General features: G+C 41.1%; 3 protein-coding genes across 6 annotated transcripts in view; 1 reads left to right on the top strand and 2 right to left on the bottom strand.

Moving 5' to 3' along the window:
• Positions 1–1,379: 1,379 nt before the first annotated feature.
• ppp1r10 (protein phosphatase 1, regulatory subunit 10) lies at positions 1,380–12,400 on the bottom strand. Of its 3 annotated transcripts, none has more exons than XM_062409460.1 (18): positions 11,960–12,400; positions 8,755–8,863; positions 8,575–8,661; positions 7,459–7,594; positions 7,323–7,374; positions 7,146–7,235; positions 6,925–7,053; positions 6,723–6,828; positions 6,390–6,493; positions 6,175–6,302; positions 5,706–5,865; positions 5,430–5,573; positions 4,985–5,231; positions 4,790–4,865; positions 4,454–4,675; positions 3,708–3,822; positions 3,236–3,601; positions 1,380–2,622 (listed from the first exon to the last, which is right to left on the bottom strand). In XM_062409460.1, the coding sequence occupies exons 2-18, from the start codon at positions 8,859–8,861 to the stop codon at positions 2,471–2,473; spliced, it is 2,421 nt and encodes an 806-aa protein (XP_062265444.1). In that variant the 5' UTR covers positions 8,862–8,863; positions 11,960–12,400; the 3' UTR covers positions 1,380–2,470. The 3 variants fall into 3 exon arrangements, with proteins under 3 accessions (XP_062265444.1, XP_062265442.1, XP_062265443.1); XM_062409458.1 differs by having other exon boundaries at positions 12,171–12,400; XM_062409459.1 differs by having other exon boundaries at positions 4,454–4,672; positions 12,171–12,399.
• Positions 12,401–12,654: 254 nt separating this feature from the next.
• On the top strand, positions 12,655–16,661 carry mrps18b (mitochondrial ribosomal protein S18B). Its single transcript, XM_062409466.1, has 7 exons — positions 12,655–13,062; positions 13,522–13,672; positions 13,978–14,075; positions 14,167–14,235; positions 15,810–15,876; positions 15,967–16,026; positions 16,369–16,661. The coding sequence occupies exons 1-7, from the start codon at positions 12,982–12,984 to the stop codon at positions 16,563–16,565; spliced, it is 723 nt and encodes a 240-aa protein (XP_062265450.1). The 5' UTR covers positions 12,655–12,981; the 3' UTR covers positions 16,566–16,661.
• Positions 16,656–22,450, bottom strand: part of abcf1 (ATP-binding cassette, sub-family F (GCN20), member 1) — a 49,667-nt gene continuing 43,872 nt past the window's right edge. The window contains exons 22-25 of one of the 2 annotated variants that reach the window (XM_062409461.1): positions 17,946–18,114; positions 17,802–17,866; positions 17,656–17,728; positions 16,656–17,039 (exon numbers count right to left, since the gene is read on the bottom strand). In XM_062409461.1, coding sequence (XP_062265445.1) covers positions 16,873–17,039; positions 17,656–17,728; positions 17,802–17,866; positions 17,946–18,114 — 474 coding nt within the window. In that variant the 3' untranslated portion in view covers positions 16,656–16,872. The other variant, XM_062409462.1, reaches the window with a different exon arrangement.

Below are 22,450 nucleotides of genomic sequence, written 5' to 3'. Positions count from 1 at the left end.
CATTGAGATTGCTAGAAAACATCCTAAATTAATGAGAAATGTGTAAATTTGACAGAACGCATCCAGTATTTTGTTGCCATGATAATGTTGACAGTGTAACCTGGGTAGTGTGGAAACTGGTGAGACTGAAGAGTGAGAAAGTAAAAATATCATTTTTTTTAGCATATTAAATACAACAGAAGTAATTCAGAGACAGTTTGTTTGAAAACGACACTGTTGCTCCTGTTTGAAACGTAGACAAATTCTTAAGAACAAATTCTAAAAAATTCATTAGAAGATGTTGGTAAATGTAGCCCAATGATCTGGTTGAGCATCTGAATAAGACTCTGATGTCCGTGATTCATTAATTTATGCACAAGGACAACCATATTTGGGATTGGTGTCTAGATCCTCTGCTGTTTGCAGAGTGAAAGCTCCCTAGGCCTCCACAGGATTGTCCACCTCAAACTACTGTTTGGCAGGAAACCATGAGGGGTGTTGGAGCTACTTAAAGAAAACTGGGAAGATGGTCCAAGTCCAAGTACAAATTTGGTTCAATATGTCCTGGGCCAGAGAGCAGAGCTTCACACACAACTAGATTATTAATAAATTTGAGAAGGAACATTCCGCCAATCCAACCTTGGTCTGGTATGATGACCATCTCTTACTGTTTCAGAGGGCAGATATTTTCGAGCTGCAGCATCTTTTTGCTAATGTGCCCACCTGCTAGGTTGCACTAACCTCATACAGCACCATGTCAGAATCAGAATCAGAATTATTTTTATAAGTATGATTGCACATACAGGAAATTGCCTCGGTGTCATTCGTTGTTGTTGAACTTGAACACATAGGAAAAGTGATCAGAAAGGATTGAAGGCCCTTCCCATAATTATTCTTACAAGGTTAATTATGTTTCACAGTTTGATTATTTTCCAATGGTTGATGAACACAAGGATTGGTTAGGCACAGCTCTTTATTTCATGACACTGAATTTGACCATGGGCTACTGACAGGCTCCTTTGTCACCAGATTCTAAGAAAAAATGTCTTAACTCTGCATAGGTTGTACCAATTTGGGCCAATTCCATTCAGCTGGATATTTTAAGAGAGGGAGTGTTGCTACAGCACGATTGAGGTGGGCCTGGTCATCCAGTGGGCAGTTGACACCCATTCACCCAATGTCCTGACCATGCTCCCTTTCAGTCCTGTTAGTATCTGGATTTATAGTCACAGGCCGGGGCCCATATGGCCTTGGCTGACTTCCTCCTGGATGCAAAATAGCCATGAAGTTGAATCTAAACCTTTGGCTTCCATTGTTGACAACTGAGTTGAACTTAGATTGGATCACTTTGTGGCCAGTATGAAGAGGGAGAATGATTGAAAACACTGAACACAGCACAGTTATATTTGGGCATTTATTCAATACACTGTGTACAAAAGATTTCAACTGAATATATGATTTAAAAAACATGGAGGGTGGAGAGAGCAACAAAAACATGCTATTCTTACTATCCCACAAGAGACTTTAAGGTCATTGTTTTCACTGAAAACATTTAAAATAGATGAACTACAAAGCATTTTACCATCATCTGACTAACACTGACATGTTAACCCCTTCTAAGTTCAGATGGGAGTACAGAAGACACAGCCAGCAGCTTTCCCAACCAGGGATAAACTGCTTTTATGACAGGTCACAGCATGTTTGACCATGACTGTCGCACTACACAACACATCAAGCTGCTGAGCCAGAGTGCACATTATATACAAGCTGCTGTAAGAAAAGGAAAAAACACAAGACCCTCCCTATCAGCTCAGCAGAGTTAATTTCTAAAGACTTAGTGAAGTAAAGCAGGTGAAATTGCATGTAGCTCTTTTTCAGTCCTTGTTTTAATAAATCATAGCGGTTACTAAATTATGTTGGCCTTTATCCTCATAAAGTGCTTAATTTTTTTTGTCACACATTTAAGAATCATGAAAATGGAACACAACAGAACTTGGACCAACAAAAAGTAATAAGAAAGCAACATCACACATGCACAGTACAAGGGCAACAATGAAAAGGTATTCAAGCCTGGAAATTCAGTCGTGTGGAAAGCGTTCTGCAGAGTAGGAGTTCCCCTTGGTCAACCATGTTCATGGTGTGGAAAGTTACAGCACACAGCTAGCTGCAGCAACTCAGACAGCGGTCAAGTTTGGAGGCTTTTTTTAGTCTCAGTTAAAAGTTATCACGTTAAAAAACAGCCCCATTAGTGATTAATCAGCCTCAGTTCCTCTTGTTCATGTTGTTCTTGTTCTTAGATGAGGCAGAGCTTACTGCTTCAGGTCAGTCACCAGCAGAATGACTTCAGATCCTACAGACTGTGGGACACTGCATCCTTTTCTCTCTTGTCTAGTAAACTGTGGCGCCCACATCCGGCAGGGGTTTTATCAAAGGATGGCTCTTCTAAAGGTTCACAGTTGACAGAGAGTTTATCCCATGGCAGCAGTGTCACCTAGTGCCCATGCTGTGGATGCTGGTTGTTAGCAGGGTGGTTTGGAGGCAGCGGTGGTCCGTTTACGCCAGGGTGGTAGAAAGCACAGTTGCTCTCATACCTGCAGCTTCCCTTCATCATGAAGTGACGACACACAGGCCTCTTGGACATGTCTGATATGAGAAGATATAGTAGAATTAACACCACATGACACAGAAATTAAGATCTTTATATTCTGTAAATAGTGGAAAAATACTAATTTGTTCTTAACTGTAGAGAGGGGTCTTTATTTAGAAAGATTAATTTAAGTAGTAGTAAACTGTAATTAATTGAATAAAAATGAAAATCACACATTTTTACTGTTTAAGACATTTTACTGCACATCTCAGTGTTTACTTTACACTTGTTATGGAGCTTTCTACTGAACTGCAATAATCATTTACACAATGCTCTACTACAAGAAATATAGAGAGCGTGGCCTAGGGGATAGAGCGAGTGCTCTGCAACAAGAAGGTTGCTGGTTCGAATCCCACTCTTTTCCATCTGCATGCCTAAGTGTCCCTGGCAAGATACTGAACCCCTAAATGGCCCCTCATAAATGTTGAGTGTACTTAAAATGTAAGTCGCTTTGGACAAAAGCGTCAGCTAAATGACATGTAATGTAATATAACTGGGTATGTGTTAAAAAGAGAAAGTTTGAGCAGAGTGGAGACTATGACACGACTGTCGTTGTACTTTGATATTTCGAATACTGTGGGTAACTCCGAAACTTAACGTTTAATGTACCGTTCATGTTATTGTGTCCTCCTCTGGGCCCTCCTCGTCCTCGTCCCCTGAATCCTGGGTCTCCTCCTCTCCCCCTTCCTCCTCGGTGGAAGTGACCCCCTCTGTGGGGCCCTCCTCTCATTGAGTCGTCTCCCCAGTAATTGCCATTGTCTCCTCGGCCCTGGCCTGGTGGTGGCCCCATCATGCGAGGGCCTACACTGGCATTAAAAGGTGGTCCGTGGTTGTGAGGGGGTGGGGGATGGTTGAAGCGGGGAACACCGGGTGGGTTGTTTGGTGGGTAGCCACCATTCATGGGCATCTGCATGTGCATGTTCATGTTGTTCATATTGTTCATGCCTGGACCGTGGCCCAGTAAACCCTGGTTGACTAGAAATAGAGGAAAAACTGGCTTAAAATGAGTAACACAAGAAAAAACATGTGGACTTCAGCAGGACACAAGTAGTTCTACAAGAAAATAAGATGTTGAGTTTACCTGGTGGAGGTCCGCCCTGGTTCTGGTTCTGCAGGGAGCCAAGTAATTGTTTAATCTTGTCTGAGAAGTCAGGTTGCTTGATCAAGTCTTCAGTAGACTGGTTACCAGAAGCACCCTAATGAAAGAAAGATGGTATAAGCTACACATAACTACAAACAACCACCAACTGCTGAGATATAAAACATTAAAATATTGCAATTTCAAGGAAAAAGATTTGATCTTAAAGAAGTAAAGGAGAAAAAGTATGGCCCCAGCAAAAAACTAAATAAATAAAAATGTATCACTAGTATATTCAATGATATATCAACTAACATAAAAGTTATTAGTAGCCATTTGTTGTGTTATCCTCAAAGCCCCCGTGACCTTCCTATTTACTATTGAAATTGAAAAGCCCAGATCAAGGTGTTGGGCTTACTGTAGCTACATGACCAGTGAGCAACCTTGTTAGGGGTCAAACATTGTACTTTATAATAGACACAGTGAACACAGCAAAGTCTGATGATACTTTTTGATCATTACGGAGTAATGGAGCTGTCTGATAAATGAATTATATTAAAACAATTTCTTAATGTATCCAGGATGTAATTACAGTATAAGTTACATAAGTTAAATGGTGGTGAGAAGAAACTGTTATTAGTAGTAGTAGCTTTGTCTTTGATAATCGGTTTCTGTATAATCTATCAGTTCCACCAGTTTTCATGTATTGGTATCAACCCCAACATAACTATATTATACAATTTATTTACCATGATGGATGAAAGCAGCTCCTGTACATTGACAGAGGGAGCAACGGGGTTGTTGACTGTGTTTGTAGTTTGCGGGCTGCGAGAGGTGTTGCTTAGGTTGACCATGAGGTTGGCCAGTACAGGCGGCAACTTGGAACTCTCATTCTGAGCCACAGCCGAGCCCTGCTGTGAAGTGGATTCCATGGGCTCAACAAAACTGTCGTCAAGCATGGAAGAGTCCTGCTGGAAGAAAGGACTGATAGCTTAGCCGGCAAGGAAAGGTATTACACACACATAAACAATATGAGAGAATATAGGAATATATAAGAGATAGACAGACAGTGAGTGCGTGTTCACCTCGTCCAGTGGAATGAGACGGGGAGGCTTAGGTTCATATGGCTCTGGGTCTGGTTCATGTGGATTGTCGGGCACACTAGTGATATGTAAGAATAGAAAATCCTTAACATTCAGTACAGGCCCTCAGTTAGGGTGAAATTCTAAGAAGCTGTCACACTTCCAGATATACACCAGTTTTTCCCCCAAGAATTATACCTCTCTTTGCTGAGGAAGATCTCCTGCAGAATGCCCATCTCGCGATCTTTCTGGGTAAGTTTCTCTGTGCTGTTAGCCCCAGGGATGACCAGACTACCAACTAGTGTCAAGGGCCTCGGGGGTGTCCAGGGAACCCTCTCTTCCATAGTGTCATGGGAGCTCCGACGCGCCATCTCAAACGTCTGCCTGTCCATCATAAGCTCTCGTTTGGCAGCCTCACCAAAGTCTTTGATCTTGTTGACGTTGACTGTGAGATAATTTAAATACAATTAATAATTCATATTTTCTACAGACCATCGGGTGTGAGGTAAAAATAAACACATTACATTACATTACATTACATGTCATTTAGCTGACGCTTTTATCCAAAGCGACTTACATTTTTAGAACACTCATCATTTTATACATTTTAGACACATTTGATATTTAGAAACACATGCCATACCTCTCTCTGTTTCATCAAGATCAAAGTAGAAGTAATGTTTAAGCTGCTCCTCATCAGCCCAGTGAACTGTCTTCTTCTTCTTTCCCTTTTTGGTCATGCTTTCTTCTTCTCCACGTGGTTCTGAGAGAGCATTAGGCTTCTCACCTACAAATAACAAAAGAATGTAATATGTTAAGAGAATGAAAATGTGTTAAGAGACCGAGATACTAAATTTCAAACTAGAGAAGCACATACATAAAGAAATGTACTGTAACATCATCAAGAAGTAGATCTTACTGTTGTCAGAGGCCTCAAGATCTTCAGAGGGAATAGGGGTCCCAGGCTGCTCCGGCTCCTGATTTTCATCAGTGGGAGTGGTTGAGGCTGCAGTTTCTGGCGATGATGGTTTTGCAGTAGATGAAGAGTATGTAGAAGTTTTGCCTTCAAATGGACTTGCCTGAGAATAAACAAACAATACGAGTAAGCATTTGATAAGTAGAAAGACAAATATACTGCAAACTAAGGCTTGCTTATTCACAAAAATTCTTGGATATTGAGCCAAGGCCAATGCGCTGATTCAGCCAATTTCTTAATTATATACAACAGTTATTAACATCATTAGTATCAGCACAGAATGTTTTATTGTTTAACACTATTTGATTGATTATGAGGATATGGGAGAAACTCATTGATGATTAAAATCCAAATGAGGACCTTTTGGACAATAATACATACTGATACTAGGTCAAAATAAATCAGTCATTACCTTGTTGGATGTAGGGGAGACAGCCTTGGTATTTGTTGTGGTACAGTTACTTTGTTTTTTCTTCTTTATCTTAATCCCTGGCACTGGGGCAGAGTTCAGAGCATCTAAAAACCCAGTTGCCTCCATCGCTGAAGTAAGGATAAAAGACAGAAGTGAGTACTACAGCACCCACAGCACTTCCATTTCTTTGAAATATGATGTATGTTTGAACTCACGCTGTGCTGGAATGATTTTGACTTTTATTTCTTTGGCAGAGTTGGTTGGGGTATTAAGAGGTTTGTATTTTTTCTCCTGAGGTGGAGCATCTGATGGGCCAGAGCTGTAGCGTGAAAATGAGGATAACATTTAATGTTGCTATCATCAGCCACTTGACGGCAGCAATGAGCAAACTGCATGACTATACCACATGGAAGTTATAGTTTTGTTCGAAGGGTGAGAACATGTGAAGTTAACCTAACTAGTACACAAACGATTGCAATGTGATCATATGTCGGGGGGAAGGAGGTCAAAGTCTGAGGATATATGTGCTGATGGGAAAGTTACAGTACCTAGGCCTCTTTAGAACTGGTGGCTTAATGTTGTACTTGTCACCCAACTGCGGGGCAGCGGGTGCCTTCTTAGCAGGGGCTGGGTTCGTCATGTCCATCTCCAATCCTACCCAACACAAAACATAGTTATGTCATACAGAACTTGACATACGGATCGAAAAACATCACTCCAACAACAGTCTGTCCATCACTTAAGGTTTACCTATGGAGCGAATCTTTGTGTGGCTGGGTGCATAGGCTTTAGGTTTCTCCTTCTTCTTATCTTCATCTCCACTCTTTTCTTTCAAATCACGGATGGGCATCTTACTCTCCTCTTTCTTCTTTTTCTTATCTAGCAAATTAATATATATTGTGTTACAAACTGCTGCAACGAAAGCCACAGTAAAACAGAGAATTGGTTAAAGTAAAACAACGAGCTTGTACCTGCAGGTGAGTTGCCACTGCTTGAGACACTCTGGGACCGTATTGTTGCCATCCAGCCATCTACGAGCACTGATGCCAACTTCCTGAGGTCTAATAAATAAATAAGAGACGATAATATTAGTGGGATATACAGCGGCTGCCCATTGAATTTGAATTCTTGATGTAAAGCCAACCGACCATCAGTGTCTGCGCTCTTGGTCAGCTGCTTCACCAGCTTGGCTGTGTTGTTCTAGGATAATATGAAAGCAGATAGAATTGCTAAAGTTGCCTGTATAATGTTGCATAACTGTTGTTTGGTTGATAAACTGCTTACCTGTTTGAGGTGGTCCACTTTAAGAGGCAGCTTCTGCAGTATGAGAAGAATGAGCTGCAACAGAGGGCTATTGTTGGTAGTTTTGGAGTAGGTGAGCCAGGAGTTGAGCAGCCTGTAGCCACCGACTCTGATAAAACTTGATAAAGGGGAAACAACCAATATATAATGAGGGAGGCCTGGAGTGAAGACTTTTGTCAGTGCTAAAGTAATTATACCGAAGCACAGAGGTTCACGATAATTAGAAAGACACATTAGAGTTTAGAATGACTAGAGCATTTCAAAATACAGTAAGGTAAATAGTGTACTTTACAAGGGACTATGACTATTTTTTATGACTATGACTATACATACATTGAGACAAAATAATACAACAGTTGTACTATCATATTTATGAGAAAAACGTATGATTTCAGCAGTTTGTTATTCCAATAAAGATAGGTTACATCATCCTGTTATTTCATTTAAATTGTATACAAGCTAAACATAACTAATGATGAATATATTGATGAATGAATAAAATATCTTCAAATAATTTTCACTGAATTGGTGAGATGTGTATTGAATACAACTAACAAGTATCACATGAAACCCTGATTTCACAACTGTAACTTGTTAATGACAGGATATATAAATGTCAAACGGACCCAGCCCATCTTTATTAGTTTATTATTAAAAATGTAATATTACTATTTAGGATTTAAACTCCACTTCTTTTAGAATTGCAAGCAAAAAAGCACAGGGTTCTTTAAAAAAAGAAAGAAAAGAAGAGACAAAATCTTCTGTCCATCCTGGGAGAGGGATCCCTCACATGTGGCTTTCTCTGAGATTTCTACGTATTTTTACCCTGTTAAAAGTTTTTTTTTGTAGTTTTTCCTTACTCTTGCTGAGGGTTAAGGACAGAGGATGTCACACCATGTTAAAGCCCTATGAGACGAATTGTGATTTGTGAATATGGGTTATACAAATAAAATTTGATGAATTGGATTGATTGAAAAATTATTTCACCAACCGTCATGAAACAGCCCATTAGAAGATCTTAAGTTAATACAAATTGGGTTATTTTTTGTGCAAGTTTAACTGGCAAAATACAGTATACAAACTTGAATTAAAGCCTACCGGTTAAGAACATCGTGAGATTTCGTCTGCAGCAGAATGTTCAGGTACATACATCTGCTGACCATCTTGGTAGAAGCTTTCATGAGGCTGTATTGAAAGATATGAGCCATGAGTGAAATGTTAAATAAAAGGTTTAACAATTAGGGTACACAAATGTCATGTTTAGTTTAATTTCCTCACCTAAACACCTTTGGGACACCCTCCAGGCTGCGTAGTTCTCCATCCTTCCCCAGCAGAGCCTCCACACCCTTCAAAATCTCTCTAGGGTCCATTGGTCCATCTGCCATATCTGAAACATATACCTCAAGAGTTAATACACATGCCAAGGAGAAAGAAGAATTTGTTGGTGTTTACATCAGTATTTTGTCTTTGTTAATAGAAATCAAACTGCTATTTATTGCAGGCTACTTTCTTGCAAACTAGAATTTATACAAAAATCAACCTCGGTTCTAATGCCAAAAAATCCATTAAGGCTCAAAAGCAGGTTCACATCAAACACACAAATAATGTGCATAAAGCCAAAAAACAAGGATAATCACAGTCTGTATCACCTAACCACCAAGCACCATCCATATTTAATTTTGAATCATATCACATTAGTGAGTCTGTGAAAAACTGCACCAGTCTGTTTGTATCAAAGTCCTCTGCAAAATTCAAACAACTAGATCAGAAAAATTTACACCAAGAGGCAGAAATGGTCTCATCAGATTAACATTGGTTTTGAGCATCATATTTACAAATGAATGAAAATGCAATTTTTGTCTTCTTGTCAGCAATGCTTTTTCAGTGACATTAGTGTAACTAATAAGTGACCACTAGTCTTGATGAGTAGCCATCAAGACTTGACAAGCACTATATAAATACAGACCATTTACATGTTCAAACAGATTATTAAAACTTCAGACAATCTGGTTTACTTCCAGCCACACTTTTCTTTTTGCTCTGGTAGAAAAACATCCTCAGTGCATTGTTGCTTCTGTGTGCTGCCTCATAATTCTCATTGTTGTGGACCGTTTTATCAGGCCAACTTGACACCGGTTGAACAGGAATATGGGGTGGGGGAGGGGTGTTTACTTGCAGGAGCAGATAAACGGGGAAAAATCTGTTATGTTCGACTTGGGTGAAGTACAGTTCGTTCCACTTCCGGCTATATCTAAGAGACAGCAGCAATGCAGAAAATGAAACTGCACATTTACAAATGGTGCACACTATGTTACATTTTAAATTTTTGCTATTTTCCTAATCTTTCTTTGTAGCCATTTTCCAACTAGTAGTCCATATTGCTATTAATGAACAATTCCATTTATTTTACGCTTAAAAAAAACAAGGGGAAAGGTCAAAGTTTTATAGGAAAAAGAAGCCAAAAAAGATATTTTGCAAGTTACTAATCATTACTTTTAATAGCACACATCTATCACCATAATTGCCAAGTACAAATTCAGGTTATACACTTGGCAACAGTATGAAATGCTTACAACTGAGGTTAGTTAGTCAAATACTTATCAGTGTCCTTTCAAATGCAATCATCGGACTGAAGGCCTCTCTAAACTGAGGACACAGTAGTAGTGGTATCGCTGTCATGTAGGATAGCCACAAGCTCCAGATCAGGTCACTTAATGCCACCTAGAGGCTAGTTCAGTGCCACACTGACTCTACATGAGAGCATTAGAAGTTATTTCGACTTTTTGCAGCATCACAACAATTGTGTGATCTGCGACATAGTTATCTGACTGTAAAACAAACTTATGACTTATTGACACTGGATTTTTCATGATTTTATAAAATGGTTTAAAATCATTGTATCTTTGACATGTCTAACATGATCCAAAAAGAACTACGTATTCTGCGCTCTATGAATGCCTTTACATTTATGGATTTTTAAATGATCATGACAAAAGGTTTTATGAATAACCTTCAAAATGTTCATTGTATCATTTCTTGGCTTAATAATTAATGAAATCCTTTTTGAATCAGTTCATCAATTCGTGTACAGAATCTGCAATTCTGGTGGAAATAAATCCACTGGAAATGTAACAATATGAGGAATCAGTCAAGTCTTACCCGGGTAACTGCAGTAGTAGAAGTTTTATATATTCTCAGACCTACTCAACACTGCAAATAACCAACACTCCTGTAAATGTCAATAGTCACACATGACCCTGGTTTAGTGGGGAAGAAGATAACTTGTGCAGTCAAACGAGTCTAGTTACATATTACTAATGAATCATGGCATAACAATTCGACAGAACTCGATGACCACACCTCACTTAAAACAAATTACCTACCTGACCTACCTACATAAATATATATATATACATATATATATATATGTATATGTTTGTTTGTGTGCGTCTGTGTTTGTGTTTAAGGAGAGAAAGAAATGTGTGTAACCAGGAACACACAGATCCAATCGAGTTACAGTTTAACACTCCTTCAATTTAATAAGTGCAAAGCAAGCAGCCTACAAAAGGTCTGAAATTTGTCATAGCCGAGTTCAGGCCTGCTGCTGTGGCTTAAACTGTCCAACAAAGGGGGAGGGAGGTGGGTTCTGCCTGCTAATCAGGGCCCTCCCCGTTAACCAGTTCGACGACGGCACAGCGAGCATTCAAAACAACAATGGCCATCTGAGCAACGGCCGTGTTAGTTGATAAAAACAGGGCGACCCAGCACCACTTGCATGTTTAATCATATGCGTAAACTGAACATCCGTCTGCACATGTTCAGCACATTAATTACGTACAAACCAGAAACCCAAATGTTACTCCGAAAACAATGCTAATCCCCAGAGCTATCCGAGGACGAAAAGCAAACCGCGACTAGTCCATCACATTTGCAGAATCCCGACTGTTTTTGCTTCGGAGAATCTAGTCGTCCTGCAATCTTTATCCACAGATTGCCGTGCACATGATGCGGATTTCCGGAAAATCACTGTGCTAAAATTGTCAACGCCTCAAAATAGTTTCAGGAAAGACGTCCTCAATCCTCAAACTAATGCAATCTTTATGTGCAGATTGCGGTGAATAATTCCGTGGAACAGCCCTTGCAAAACTAGCAGGCGAACAGTCCGACTACATGCTCTGGAATTGTTTTCTCTATGCCTACGGCAATCTTTATGATTAGATTGCTTATAGTTCAACGAATATTTTTTATCTCTACTTATTAAATTAGCCCATTTCGTCTCACACACAAAGAAACGGAGCTTTGTGCCTCCGTTCACTTTCACGTGTGAGCTCATACTACAATAAATATTTTTTCTAAATGTTTGCCAAGAACCAAGTTAACTCACGGTCCCTGCTAGCAAGCTACCAATAGCAAGTATAGTATATACGATTCTCTTTTCGCATTTGATGAAGTTCGAGTCAACTTAACTGCAAAATCAACTTACTATATATATTTCATAGATCCAAGCGTCTCGGGAATATGATAACGTGCTTTTCTGGCATTTATACAACTTATTTAATTACTTTTATGTCGTCAACCTTCATGGTTTTAATATAAACTTAAAGACTTCGTATGGGTGGGGCTGTGGTAGGTAAAAGCTAGCCTTTCCTTCAGGAACACACTGGAGGCAAAAATAGTAATCAAATGTCCATTACTTGAAGAAAAAATGTGAATTTGAGTTGTTGAAAGTCCCCGATGGTTCAGTCTTCGGCAAACCGTATTCATACCTGGAATCACATAAAAAAGCATACATTTAATGTCGATTCATAGACATTCCTAAGACTTTTGTCTGTATAAAAGTCTTTTTTTGGTTTCTGAATACATTAATTATGTATTTCGCATTTAACATGGTGAAAACAAGCCTCGACGTATTTCCAACCGGACTTACCTCTGACAAAATCCAGGAATGAGCTCTAGGGGTGGGACTGTGTTTTTATACTATGCGACGAGTTTGACGTCACGAACAGCGTTTTTTCTGTGTTGTAACAAACAAAATGGAGGAAAGCTGACCTTCGGTGCATATTCAAAGTGCAAAATGGCGTATTACGTATTTTGAAAACTATCACTACGAATGGAATCGCATTTAACATGCCAAACTTGTGTTATTTACGGCGAGATACTAATGTATACTAACGTATATTTAAGTGATATACGTGTATTGTTGTCGTTTTTTACGTCTGAATTTAGATTTTTATTTAAAGTTCCTCAAAATGGCGCATGGTGTCTGCTATGGGGTGACCACATGCTCCAGTCCGAGATAATGTTGTATTGCATAATCATGTACAATCATGTTGTATTCATATGAAAACGAACTCGTGTAGTTTTAATTTTATATTCCGTTATGTTTCAGATTACACGGAATATGAAGATTGCTGCTGATTAAACTTTGATATGTAATGTGACGAAGGACTTAGCTACAGCTTCGCCTGCCCTATTACCTTCACACTACAACCTCACGAAAGCAAAATGGCTACCGCCATCCAACGCATCGCGAAGGATTTGTGCAGTCTGTCGCCTACGATTTTTCATCCACTACGACAGATTCAGGTATGACATTTAATTGTGCTGTTTCCCACCTCCCGTTTAGTTTAATTGTTACCCCTTAGCTAGAACTGCTGAATATATTGAAACCACAAGAGAGCCGGGACGGTCCATGTGTTTTGTAGGCTGGAGCGATTTAACCAAGAGTGCCAGAATGGTTATTACTTTGTTTGTTATCTAAATTTGATACGTTATCGGCGCGACTACGCCCTCGATAAAATACATGGGTATTATTGGAGAGTCTCATGAGTTGGTAAGGCGCTGTTATTGTGCTACATTCTCATTGGCATGTCGCAGTAAAAATCAATAGTCACAATAGTGACGGGGCCTGCAAAACAGTCAAATTATATCCGACCGCAACTCATAAATATATACATGGGTATTAAGCGTGATTGTGGCAGATAAAGTTCTGAGACTGTATGAGGGATGTTGAAGTGATTATTTTGCATTCTGTTTATTCTACAGAGGCTCTCGCGAAGACTGGGCCCCTCGCCATACTTTCCTCATAGTAATTTTTTCTGCAAAGCGGCATTACCCCAGAATGAGGACTCTACCCAGGCTGCTGAGGCTCTATCCCGCTACAATGACAGACCCTGGGATTATCTGGAGAGTGAAGGTGCTAAAGTAACATTAAGTTTGATCTTAAACCCTCTAACGTTTTAACGGGCTGCTGTGGTCGCCAACTAACCAGAATGTCAGTGGTTGATCGCCAAGATTCTAAACCCCAACATTGCCCCTTCAAATCTATGCACATAATGGATGTGTGTGAACGGCAAAACGTTGCTGTAAATTGCTTTGAGTTATACAAGATCATTTAAAGCACATTGAGTGATGGATATGACAGGGAATACACTATTTATATATATATATATATATGTGTGTGTATGTGTGTTCTTACAATCTATCTATTTACCCTGACAGAGTACATTGAGAGGTATGGAGCCAGTCCAGTGTGGGAAGGCTACAGGAGAAACCACAAAGGAGGCATTCCCCCACAGACGACACGCAAGACCTGCATTGTAAAGTTTCTATTTGAATCCACCAGAGATACCTTACATTAGATAGATATATCATCTGTAATTTACAATAACATTAACTCTTTTTCTACAGAGAGGAGACAAGATATGTGGCAACCCCTGTCCAATTTGTCGGGATCCAAACACTGTTATTCACCATCAGGTCAGTTAGCATCTCAGTCTCTGATTGTCTCACAGCACACTAAACGTAAACTTTATGGGTATATTACACTCCAGTCCCCTATCATGCATTACTTTTCAGTCTCTTGTCACCAACAGTCTGTATATTTTCACACATGCAAAATACAGTTCCATTCAATTTTATTTGTATTGCATCTAATCAAAATATACATTATTTCAAGGCTCTTTACATATAAGGTTAAGACCTTTTATGTTTTTAGAGAAACCCAACAGTTCCCACAATGAGCAAGCAATTTGGTTACTGCACAGAGAAAAAACTGCAGACTAAATGTGGGTCTGCCTTGAGCGGTTGGGATGGGGAGAGAAGATGAGACCAGGAATAGCATGTTGTTATAATGAAAACAATGAGTGATAAATATGGATGTAACCATTTTATTATTGCGAGCAGTTATAATTTGTATAATAAAAAAGAGTGATAGAGAGAAACTATGGGAGGGAAAAAACACTAAGTTAGTCACATGTAGTAAAATAAATAAATGTGGGGGCAGAGAGACAGAAAGAAGGGGAGAAGTGCTCAGTGTATGTTGGGAATTCCCCCAGCAGTCTAGTCCTAAAGCAGACTTACTAAGGGATGGTTCAGGACTCACCTGATCCTTTGTTATCACATTGACAGCAGACTTTATACTAGGTAGCCAGGTGGAGAATGTCCTTGAAATTTAAATGAAATTCAGGAGGCTCTCCCTGTAACATTTGCGTTCACACATAAAACCACCTCTGGAGAAACTGCAAAGAATCTCCGGAGTTCACTTCATGTCTGAAAGCATCTTAATTCTTACATTGTATTACTGAAAAAAGCCCCACAATTCCAGACAATTCAGGAGTAGTGCAGATTTTTGTTAGTCAATCTTGGTTAGTCATGTTTGTGCCTCTGATTTTGGTTCATTGTTTAAAAATAGAAACTAGAGTGTCACACTAAAGAAGGGGTATGAGGGTTAGAAAGGACCACAATAAATGCAAGCAAAATAAGACAGTTCAGGAGTTTAATTAAAACCTTGATTAAGGATTTGACTTTAAAAAAAACAAGTTCTTCCGTTCACACCTGGTATTGGAATGACTCCTGTGACCCCCTTTGATATAGGTTCTGTACTATAAACCAAGTTCAACATTCACAGGATAAGTTTACTTAGTATTTTGTCTGACGATTTAACTATTAAGAACATGTGAAGCAGAAAAAAATGTTAGTGTTGTCAGACTGTTTCAAATCAATGAGCTGTGTTCAACTCTACAATAAAATAGCAGTACATAACATGAAAAAATAAAACACGAATTGTGGTGACTAGTTTTAATATCATGGTGCGGACCCAATTTACAAAACTGTAGAGTTCAGAGGATGTCAGCTGAGAAGGCCCATACTACTAATAGCAGATGTAGCAGAGGCCATTCCTTAAAAAATGACGCATTCTACAATTTTAACACAACCTTGCATTAAAAACCAGATGGGTAGGAGTTTCTGCTGTAGATAATAACTTGCTGTCTTGTAATTAACTGATCAGATTAATTATGCATACATGCTAACAAATTTACATTCTTTTGCAGAATGTGAAATTATTGCAGCAGTTCATTAGTCCCCATTCTGGAATCGTGTATGATTCCACTCAAACTGGTATGTCATCACTAAGGAAAATAATTGCTGCATGAAGCTTGTCCACTTATATAACAATGCAGCTTGTGCTGATAGTTCTACTGTCTGCAGGTTTGTGTATGAAACAGCAGAAGAAGCTGAATGAGGCCATCAGCACAGCACAAGATCTTGGTAGGTAACGCAGTTAAAAGACTTAACCCTAACCCTTTGAAATCAGAGTCCCTGACTATAAGCTCCATCAGTATCCCTTTCAACACCAAATATACATATTACCTCAAAAGATATAAAAACGTACTTGTTTGGGTTATACCCCAAAAGCATTTAGGATGCTTCTGATTTCATTCTTGACATTTAGAGTAGAAAAACAAATACCCATCAGAGCCCTGGCTCATGTGGCACTTCAGTGCCCCATTGGTAGTCACGCTGCTTAATATAAAGGTGGTTAGCAGCTTCTTTAGAATGTGTTTTGTTTTTGGTAACAGTAATTAATCAACCTGTTCTGTCCTTTCTTAGGCTTACTACGCTTTCAGATTCCATATGTGAAATTTACTGGAGAAGACTTCTACAGTTCTCATGATGCTGTGGGGTCCACACCACCTCACCCGTCCATAAACTCTGGAGACACCTGGTATAAATGGTACAGTGAAATAATACCTGATGGGAAAGAAGTGGCTAAAGTGAAGAAGGCATACAAGGCTTATTTAAAGTGACGGACACCACTTTAATTAGCTATGTTGAAGTCTTATAGACCATGTGCATTTCCAACCTGTTTCATATCCCACAAAAAATTAAACGCATAATGAAAACTGTGTTTGTTTTATTGTTAACTTTAGTAGATCAAAGACATTTCTCCATATATTTTAGAAAATTTATGTTAGATGAACACTCTAGCCTGTTGGAAGATGTTACAGTTCAGAAGGGAATACCTATAAACACCCCAACAAATAAATGTTTACTGTCAATGGTGTTTTTTTTACAAGATCCAGGTAGAAGGACAGAGGCGTGTCCTCTGTTCGATCATACATTGACCTTGTTGACCATGGTTTCTCCAAGGGACTCCAACACCTCCCGCTTGTAATCATCAAAGTCTCCATCGATCTGGTTGATTGTACTGTCCTCGACCACCCACATTTGACAATGGGTCTCTGTGATGAGCCGGGCGTCGTGACTCACAATGATCACAGCTGGACACAAAAGAACATTGTGTTAGTTCAGTAGTGAAGACCCACCATTACCATTTGTTTTAAGGATGTGGTGGACACAGATTATTTGAATGTAGTCTTAGTTCAAAAGTGTGTTTCCTTCCAGGAATCACCAATTGTCAGTCAGACATCTAACCTAGAGCCTGATCTATAGAACAGACCAATATAACCTGGGGCCTCATTTATAAAACTTTTTATAAACGAGTCCTTTACGATTTACACATGCACAATATTTCCCCCAAGGCAGTTTCCTTTATAAATCAGTTTACCTAGACGCTTGCATACGTGGATCTGCCTCATAACCTGCCCTCTACGCCTCAACCATAAATGGTCATAACAAATCACCTGAATGTTAAATTACCCTAATGATCACTGAGTTTCAGCAGAGATTACATGGCTGCACAGGTAATGAAAGCTCCCCTTTTTCAAACTATTAATTTTCAAGACCAACCAAATGAGAAACATCTGGGCCTTAGTACCGAAGCTCTGGGGTTAGGTGTTTTTTTTTAAACTCAGGAATTTTAAATTACTTTATCTCTGATTGACACCTTATGTATAAAATGCACAATTAGCATAATTACAGAAACACTCCTCTTACCTCCTTTGTACTCATTGATGGCCTCAAATAAGGCATCGATTGACTCAATGTCTAAATTGTTGGTGGGTTCATCCTATGAGAGAAAAAGACAGTTAGCTATATCATTTTTTGTGTCCACTATAGATAAAAGGCTCAGTGGCTCTTACCAAAATCAGTACATCAGGCTGACGACATGATAGTTCAGCAAATACTACTCTAGCTTTCTGACCACCTGTTGAGATAAATCCAGATAGTGTTAGAAAATGTCTGTCTCGACATCTGAAAGTAAACAAGGCAGAACATTCTGGTACCGGAGAGTTTGGAGATCTGAATGGTGTGGGCATGGCTCTCCAGGCCAAAACGTCCCAGGCACTTTCTGCTATCCTGATAAGGAAGGTTGAAATTCCTCATCAGGTACTCTGTAGGTGCTTCCTCCATGTTCAATTGATCAGCATACTGCTGGTTGAAGAAGCCCACTTTCTATAGGCACACAGAATATCCATGTTACAGCTTTTCTTAATGTAAACGGACCATTACCCTGCACCACTTCAAATAGAAAATGATTGTGATGTGTAAAATGTGATATTTCAGACAAAGACCTCATGCACAGAGTTTAGATATCTGCTTTGGGACAGCTATTTTGCTCAGCAAAGACTGTTTTCTGTTGAAAGGAGTTGGCAACTGACAATAAGTTTCCGGCTCACTAGTTTTAACACTGTTATTATTAATCCGATAAAATTACAAATGGTACATTTTACCCTCTCCTGCAGTTATTTGCTAAACTTTTTTAATGAATTAGACATATCTGCAAATGTAATTATGAGGATAATTCCAGTTTCAGATATTTACAATATAATTCAATTTATTTATAGTACAAGTACAAGCATTTTATCTACAACACCACTCTCACAAGCTGCTGACAACTTAATTCAATGCATCTCATATTGAGCCGGATTAAAGATATCTTGAGCTGGAATTTAATATTATAATATAATTAACTATCGTTACAGTAAAGGGTTAGGGTTAGGGTCAGTTAAACTTCAGGGATACTAATCTTTCCATTTAGAGAGCACAAGTGATTGTTAATCAATTTCACCTGCTTTGGTGCAAATGAAAGTAAAAACGGGTGCAAGATTAAAGGAGTGGTTTTGCATGTGCTCTCGCCTATCCTTCCTGACTGATTCGTCTCTAATTTTGTATTCTGCTAGTGTCCTTGCCACTATAGCCCAATCAGGTTGCACAGGTAGTCCAGCTCCTCCAGGATGCCACATCCACAAGTGTGGTTGCAAGGTTTGCTATGTCTCCCAGCACTGTCCCAAGAACATGTAGGAGGCCGGCCGATACACAAGGAGAGCTGGACAGGGCAGTAGAAGGGATTCAACCCAGCAGCAGGATAGTTTCTGAGAGAGCCCTACAAATTTACGTCCAAAAGACTACTGGTGTACATGTCAATTTCTGACCAAACTGTCAGAAAGGGAGCAGGTTCACACTGAGAACATGCGACAGGCTTAAAAGAGTCTGGCTTTTCGGTACCAGGATGAAATCCGCAGAGCGATTGTTAGACCTTATGTTGCTGCAGTAGGCCCTGGGTTCCCCCTGGTGCAGGACAATGCCCGGCCTCATGTGGCAAGAGAGTGTAGGCAGTTCGTGGATGACAAGGCTTTGATGCCATTGACTGGCCCTCACGTTCCCATGATCTAATGTGCGTCCAATGCCACCAAGTACTGCCACAGACTGTCAAGGGGCTCACTGATACAATGATCAAGGTCTGTTGTTTTGAAACCAGCCCTCAATGGGTTGATGATTATGGTTTCCAATTTTGTTCAACAAATTAAACAATGTCCATCAGTAAAGATTTTTAAATTGAATAGTTCTTTCATTAAGATCTGATGTGATTTAAGTGTTTCCTTAATTTTTTGGAGCAGTGTATAATAATTAAACTGAATTGTAGATCTCTTTAAAGAGAAACCAAACATACATTAATCCCAAAAAGTATTAATCCCAATGCTGTTGAACAATCAGAAAATTACGTTAATGTCTTTGTTCACTGCCTTGTGTTTCACTATCGGCGCTCCCGCTCTTCATTCAGCCTACAGGTCTCTCCACTGTAGCCTCTCTCTCTGTTGAGTCAGAGAAGCAACTGTCTTTAACAATGTGAGAAAAAATGTCATTAAAACCTCAAAAAAAACCTGTGTAAAGCTAATGTCACATGACACAATATCAATGTTTTATGAACTTTAAGTTGTATACAATCAACCAGTTAACCGAGAGAAGAATGGTTCAAACATGTTCCCTTTTCAGGTTCATACCACAGAGATACCAGAGATGTTGTGCTGCTGCTCCATATGATAGCAGCTTTACACAGTTTGTAGTTAACGGTCTTTTTGGAAGGCTTAAATGTAAAGTACTCCCACTCTTTTGACAACTGTATTGTGAGCGGTGTTTGTCTCCGTCATTTTTCAAACGTTGACTCCAGAGAGGAAATGGTGTCACGTGAGGAAAACAAGGCACAGGATTGGCTGGTTTACTACCCCCATCTCAGGAGACGCTGCCACAGTGTGCACAGTGCATTATAACAGACCCGACTACTAAATGATTTGCCAACTATTCTTATAATCAATTAAAACATTTAGTTGTTGCAGTCCTCTCATCTCTCATCGTCATCCGCTTATCCGGGGTCGGGTCGCGGGGGGAGCAGCTCAAGCAGGGGGCCCCAGACTTCCCTTTCCCGGGCCACATTGACCAGCTCTGACGGGGGAATCCCGAGGCGTTCCCAGGCCAGTGTTGAGATATAATCTCTCCACCTAGTCCTGGGTCTTCTCCGAGGTGTCCTCCCCACTGGACGTGCCTGGAAAACCTCCCAAGGGAGGCGCCCAGTGGGCATCCTTACCAGATGCCCGAACCACCTCAGCTGACTCCTTTCTAAGTAAAGGAGCAGCGGCTCTAATCCGAGTTCCTCACGGATGACTGAGCTTCTCACCCTATCCCTAAGGGAGACGCCAGCCACCCTTCTGAGAAAACTCATCTCGGCCGCTTGTACCCGCGATCTCGTCCTTTCGGTCATCACCCAGCCCTCATGACCATAGGTGAGGATAGGAACGAAGATCGACCGGTAGATCGAGAGCTTTGCCTTGCAGCTCAGCTCTCTTTTCGTTACAACGGTGCGGTAAAGCGAACGCAATACCGTCCCCGCTGCTCCGATTCTCCGGCCAATCTCACGCTCCATAGTACCCTCACTCGCGAACAAGACCCCGAGGTACTTGAACTCCTTCACTTGGGCTAAGGACTCATTTCCTACCCGGAGTAAGCAATCCATCGGTTTCCTGCTAAGAGTCATGGCCTCAGATTTAGCGGTGCTGATCCTCATCCCAGCCGCTTCACACTCGGCCGCCAGCCAATCCAGAGAGTGCTGAAGGTCACAAGCCGATGATCCAATGAGGACCACATCATCCGCAAAAAGCAGTGACGAGATCCTCAGACCACCGAACTGCAACCCCTCCCCACCACGACTACGCCTCGATATCCTGTCCATGTATATCACAAACAGGATTGGTGACAAGGCGCAGCCCTGGCGGAGACCAGCACCCACTGAGAACGAAACTGACTGGCTGCCGAGGACCCGAACACAGCTCTCGCTTTGGGAGTACAGAGATTGGATGGCCCTGAGGATAGACCCCCTTACCCCATCCCACAGTTTCTCCCGGGGGACCCGGTCATACGCCTTCTCCAGATCCACAAAACACAAGTGGACCGGATGGGCATACTCCCAGGCCCCCTTCAGGATCCTTGCGAGAGTGAAGAGCTGGTCCGTAGTTCCACGTCCGGGGCGAAAACCGCATTGTTCCTCTTCAATCTGAGGTTCGACGATCGGCCGAACCCTCCTTTCCAGCACCTTGGAGTAGACTTTACCAGGGAGGCTGAGAAGTGTGATACCCCGGTAATTGGTACACACTCTCTGGTCCCCCTTTTTGAACAGGGGAACCACCACCCCGGTTTGCCACTCCTTTGGCACTGTACCCGACTCCCACGCGATGTTGAATAGGCGTGTCAACCATGACAGCCCCTCAACACCCAGAGCCTTTAGCATTTCTGGCTGGATCTCATCAATCCCTGGGGCTTTGCCACTGCGGAGATGTTTGACTACCTCAGTAACCTCCACCAGGGAAATTGACGATGAAACACCATCAACCTCGAGCTCTGCCTCCAACATAGAGGGCGTGTTATTCGGATTCAGGAGTTCCTCAAAGTGTTCCTTCCAACGTCCGACGACCTCCTCAGTTGAGGTCAACAGAGTCCCATCCTTACTGTACACAGCTTGGATGGTTCCCCGTTTCCCCCTCCTGAGGTGCCGGATAGTCTTCCAGAAACACTTTGGTGCGGACCGAAAGTCCTTCTCCATGGCCTCTCCGAACTTCTCCCACACCCGCTGCTTAGCCTCCGACACGGCAGCAGCTGCAGCCCTTCGGGCCTGTCGGTACCCTGCAACCGAGTCCGGAGTCCTCCAGGATATCATATCCCGGAAGGCCTCCTTCTTCAATCGGACGGCTTCCCTGACCACCGGTGTCCACCACGGTGTCCGAGGGTTACCGCCCCTTGAGGAGCCTAAGACCCTGAGGCCACAGCTAGCCACCGCAGCTTCAGCTTGGAGGCTTTGAAATCCCGCCCACTCCGGCTCAATGCCCCCAACCTCCACAGGAATGCCAGAAAAACTCCGCCGGAGGTGTGAGTTGAAGATACCTAGGACGGGGGCCTCCTCCAGACGTTCCCAGTTCACCCGCACTACTCGTTTGGGCTTACCAGGTCTATCCGGAAATTT

This window comes from Platichthys flesus, chromosome 17, assembly GCF_949316205.1.
Source record: "Platichthys flesus chromosome 17, fPlaFle2.1, whole genome shotgun sequence".
Lineage (NCBI taxonomy): Eukaryota > Metazoa > Chordata > Actinopteri > Pleuronectiformes > Pleuronectidae > Platichthys > Platichthys flesus.
The sequence above is the reverse complement of the archived record's forward strand: the minus strand, read 5'-3'. Positions and strand labels throughout refer to the sequence as shown.

Coding starts and splice junctions, on each gene's coding strand:
- mrps18b (XM_062409466.1), top strand. CDS start 12,982: ATGGCTACCGCCATCCAACGCATCGCGAAGGATTTGTGCAGTCTGTCG. Junction 13,063..13,521: donor ATCCACTACGACAGATTCAG/GTATGACATTTA, acceptor TTTATTCTACAG/AGGCTCTCGCGAAGACTGGG. Junction 15,877..15,966: donor GTATGATTCCACTCAAACTG/GTATGTCATCAC, acceptor TACTGTCTGCAG/GTTTGTGTATGAAACAGCAG.
- ppp1r10 (XM_062409458.1), bottom strand. CDS start 12,264: ATGCTTTTTTATGTGATTCCAGGTATGAATACGGTTTGCCGAAGACTG. Junction 7,236..7,322: donor CAAGAGCGCAGACACTGATG/GTCGGTTGGCTT, acceptor TTTATTTATTAG/ACCTCAGGAAGTTGGCATCA. Junction 6,494..6,722: donor CCAGTTCTAAAGAGGCCTAG/GTACTGTAACTT, acceptor TTCACGCTACAG/CTCTGGCCCATCAGATGCTC.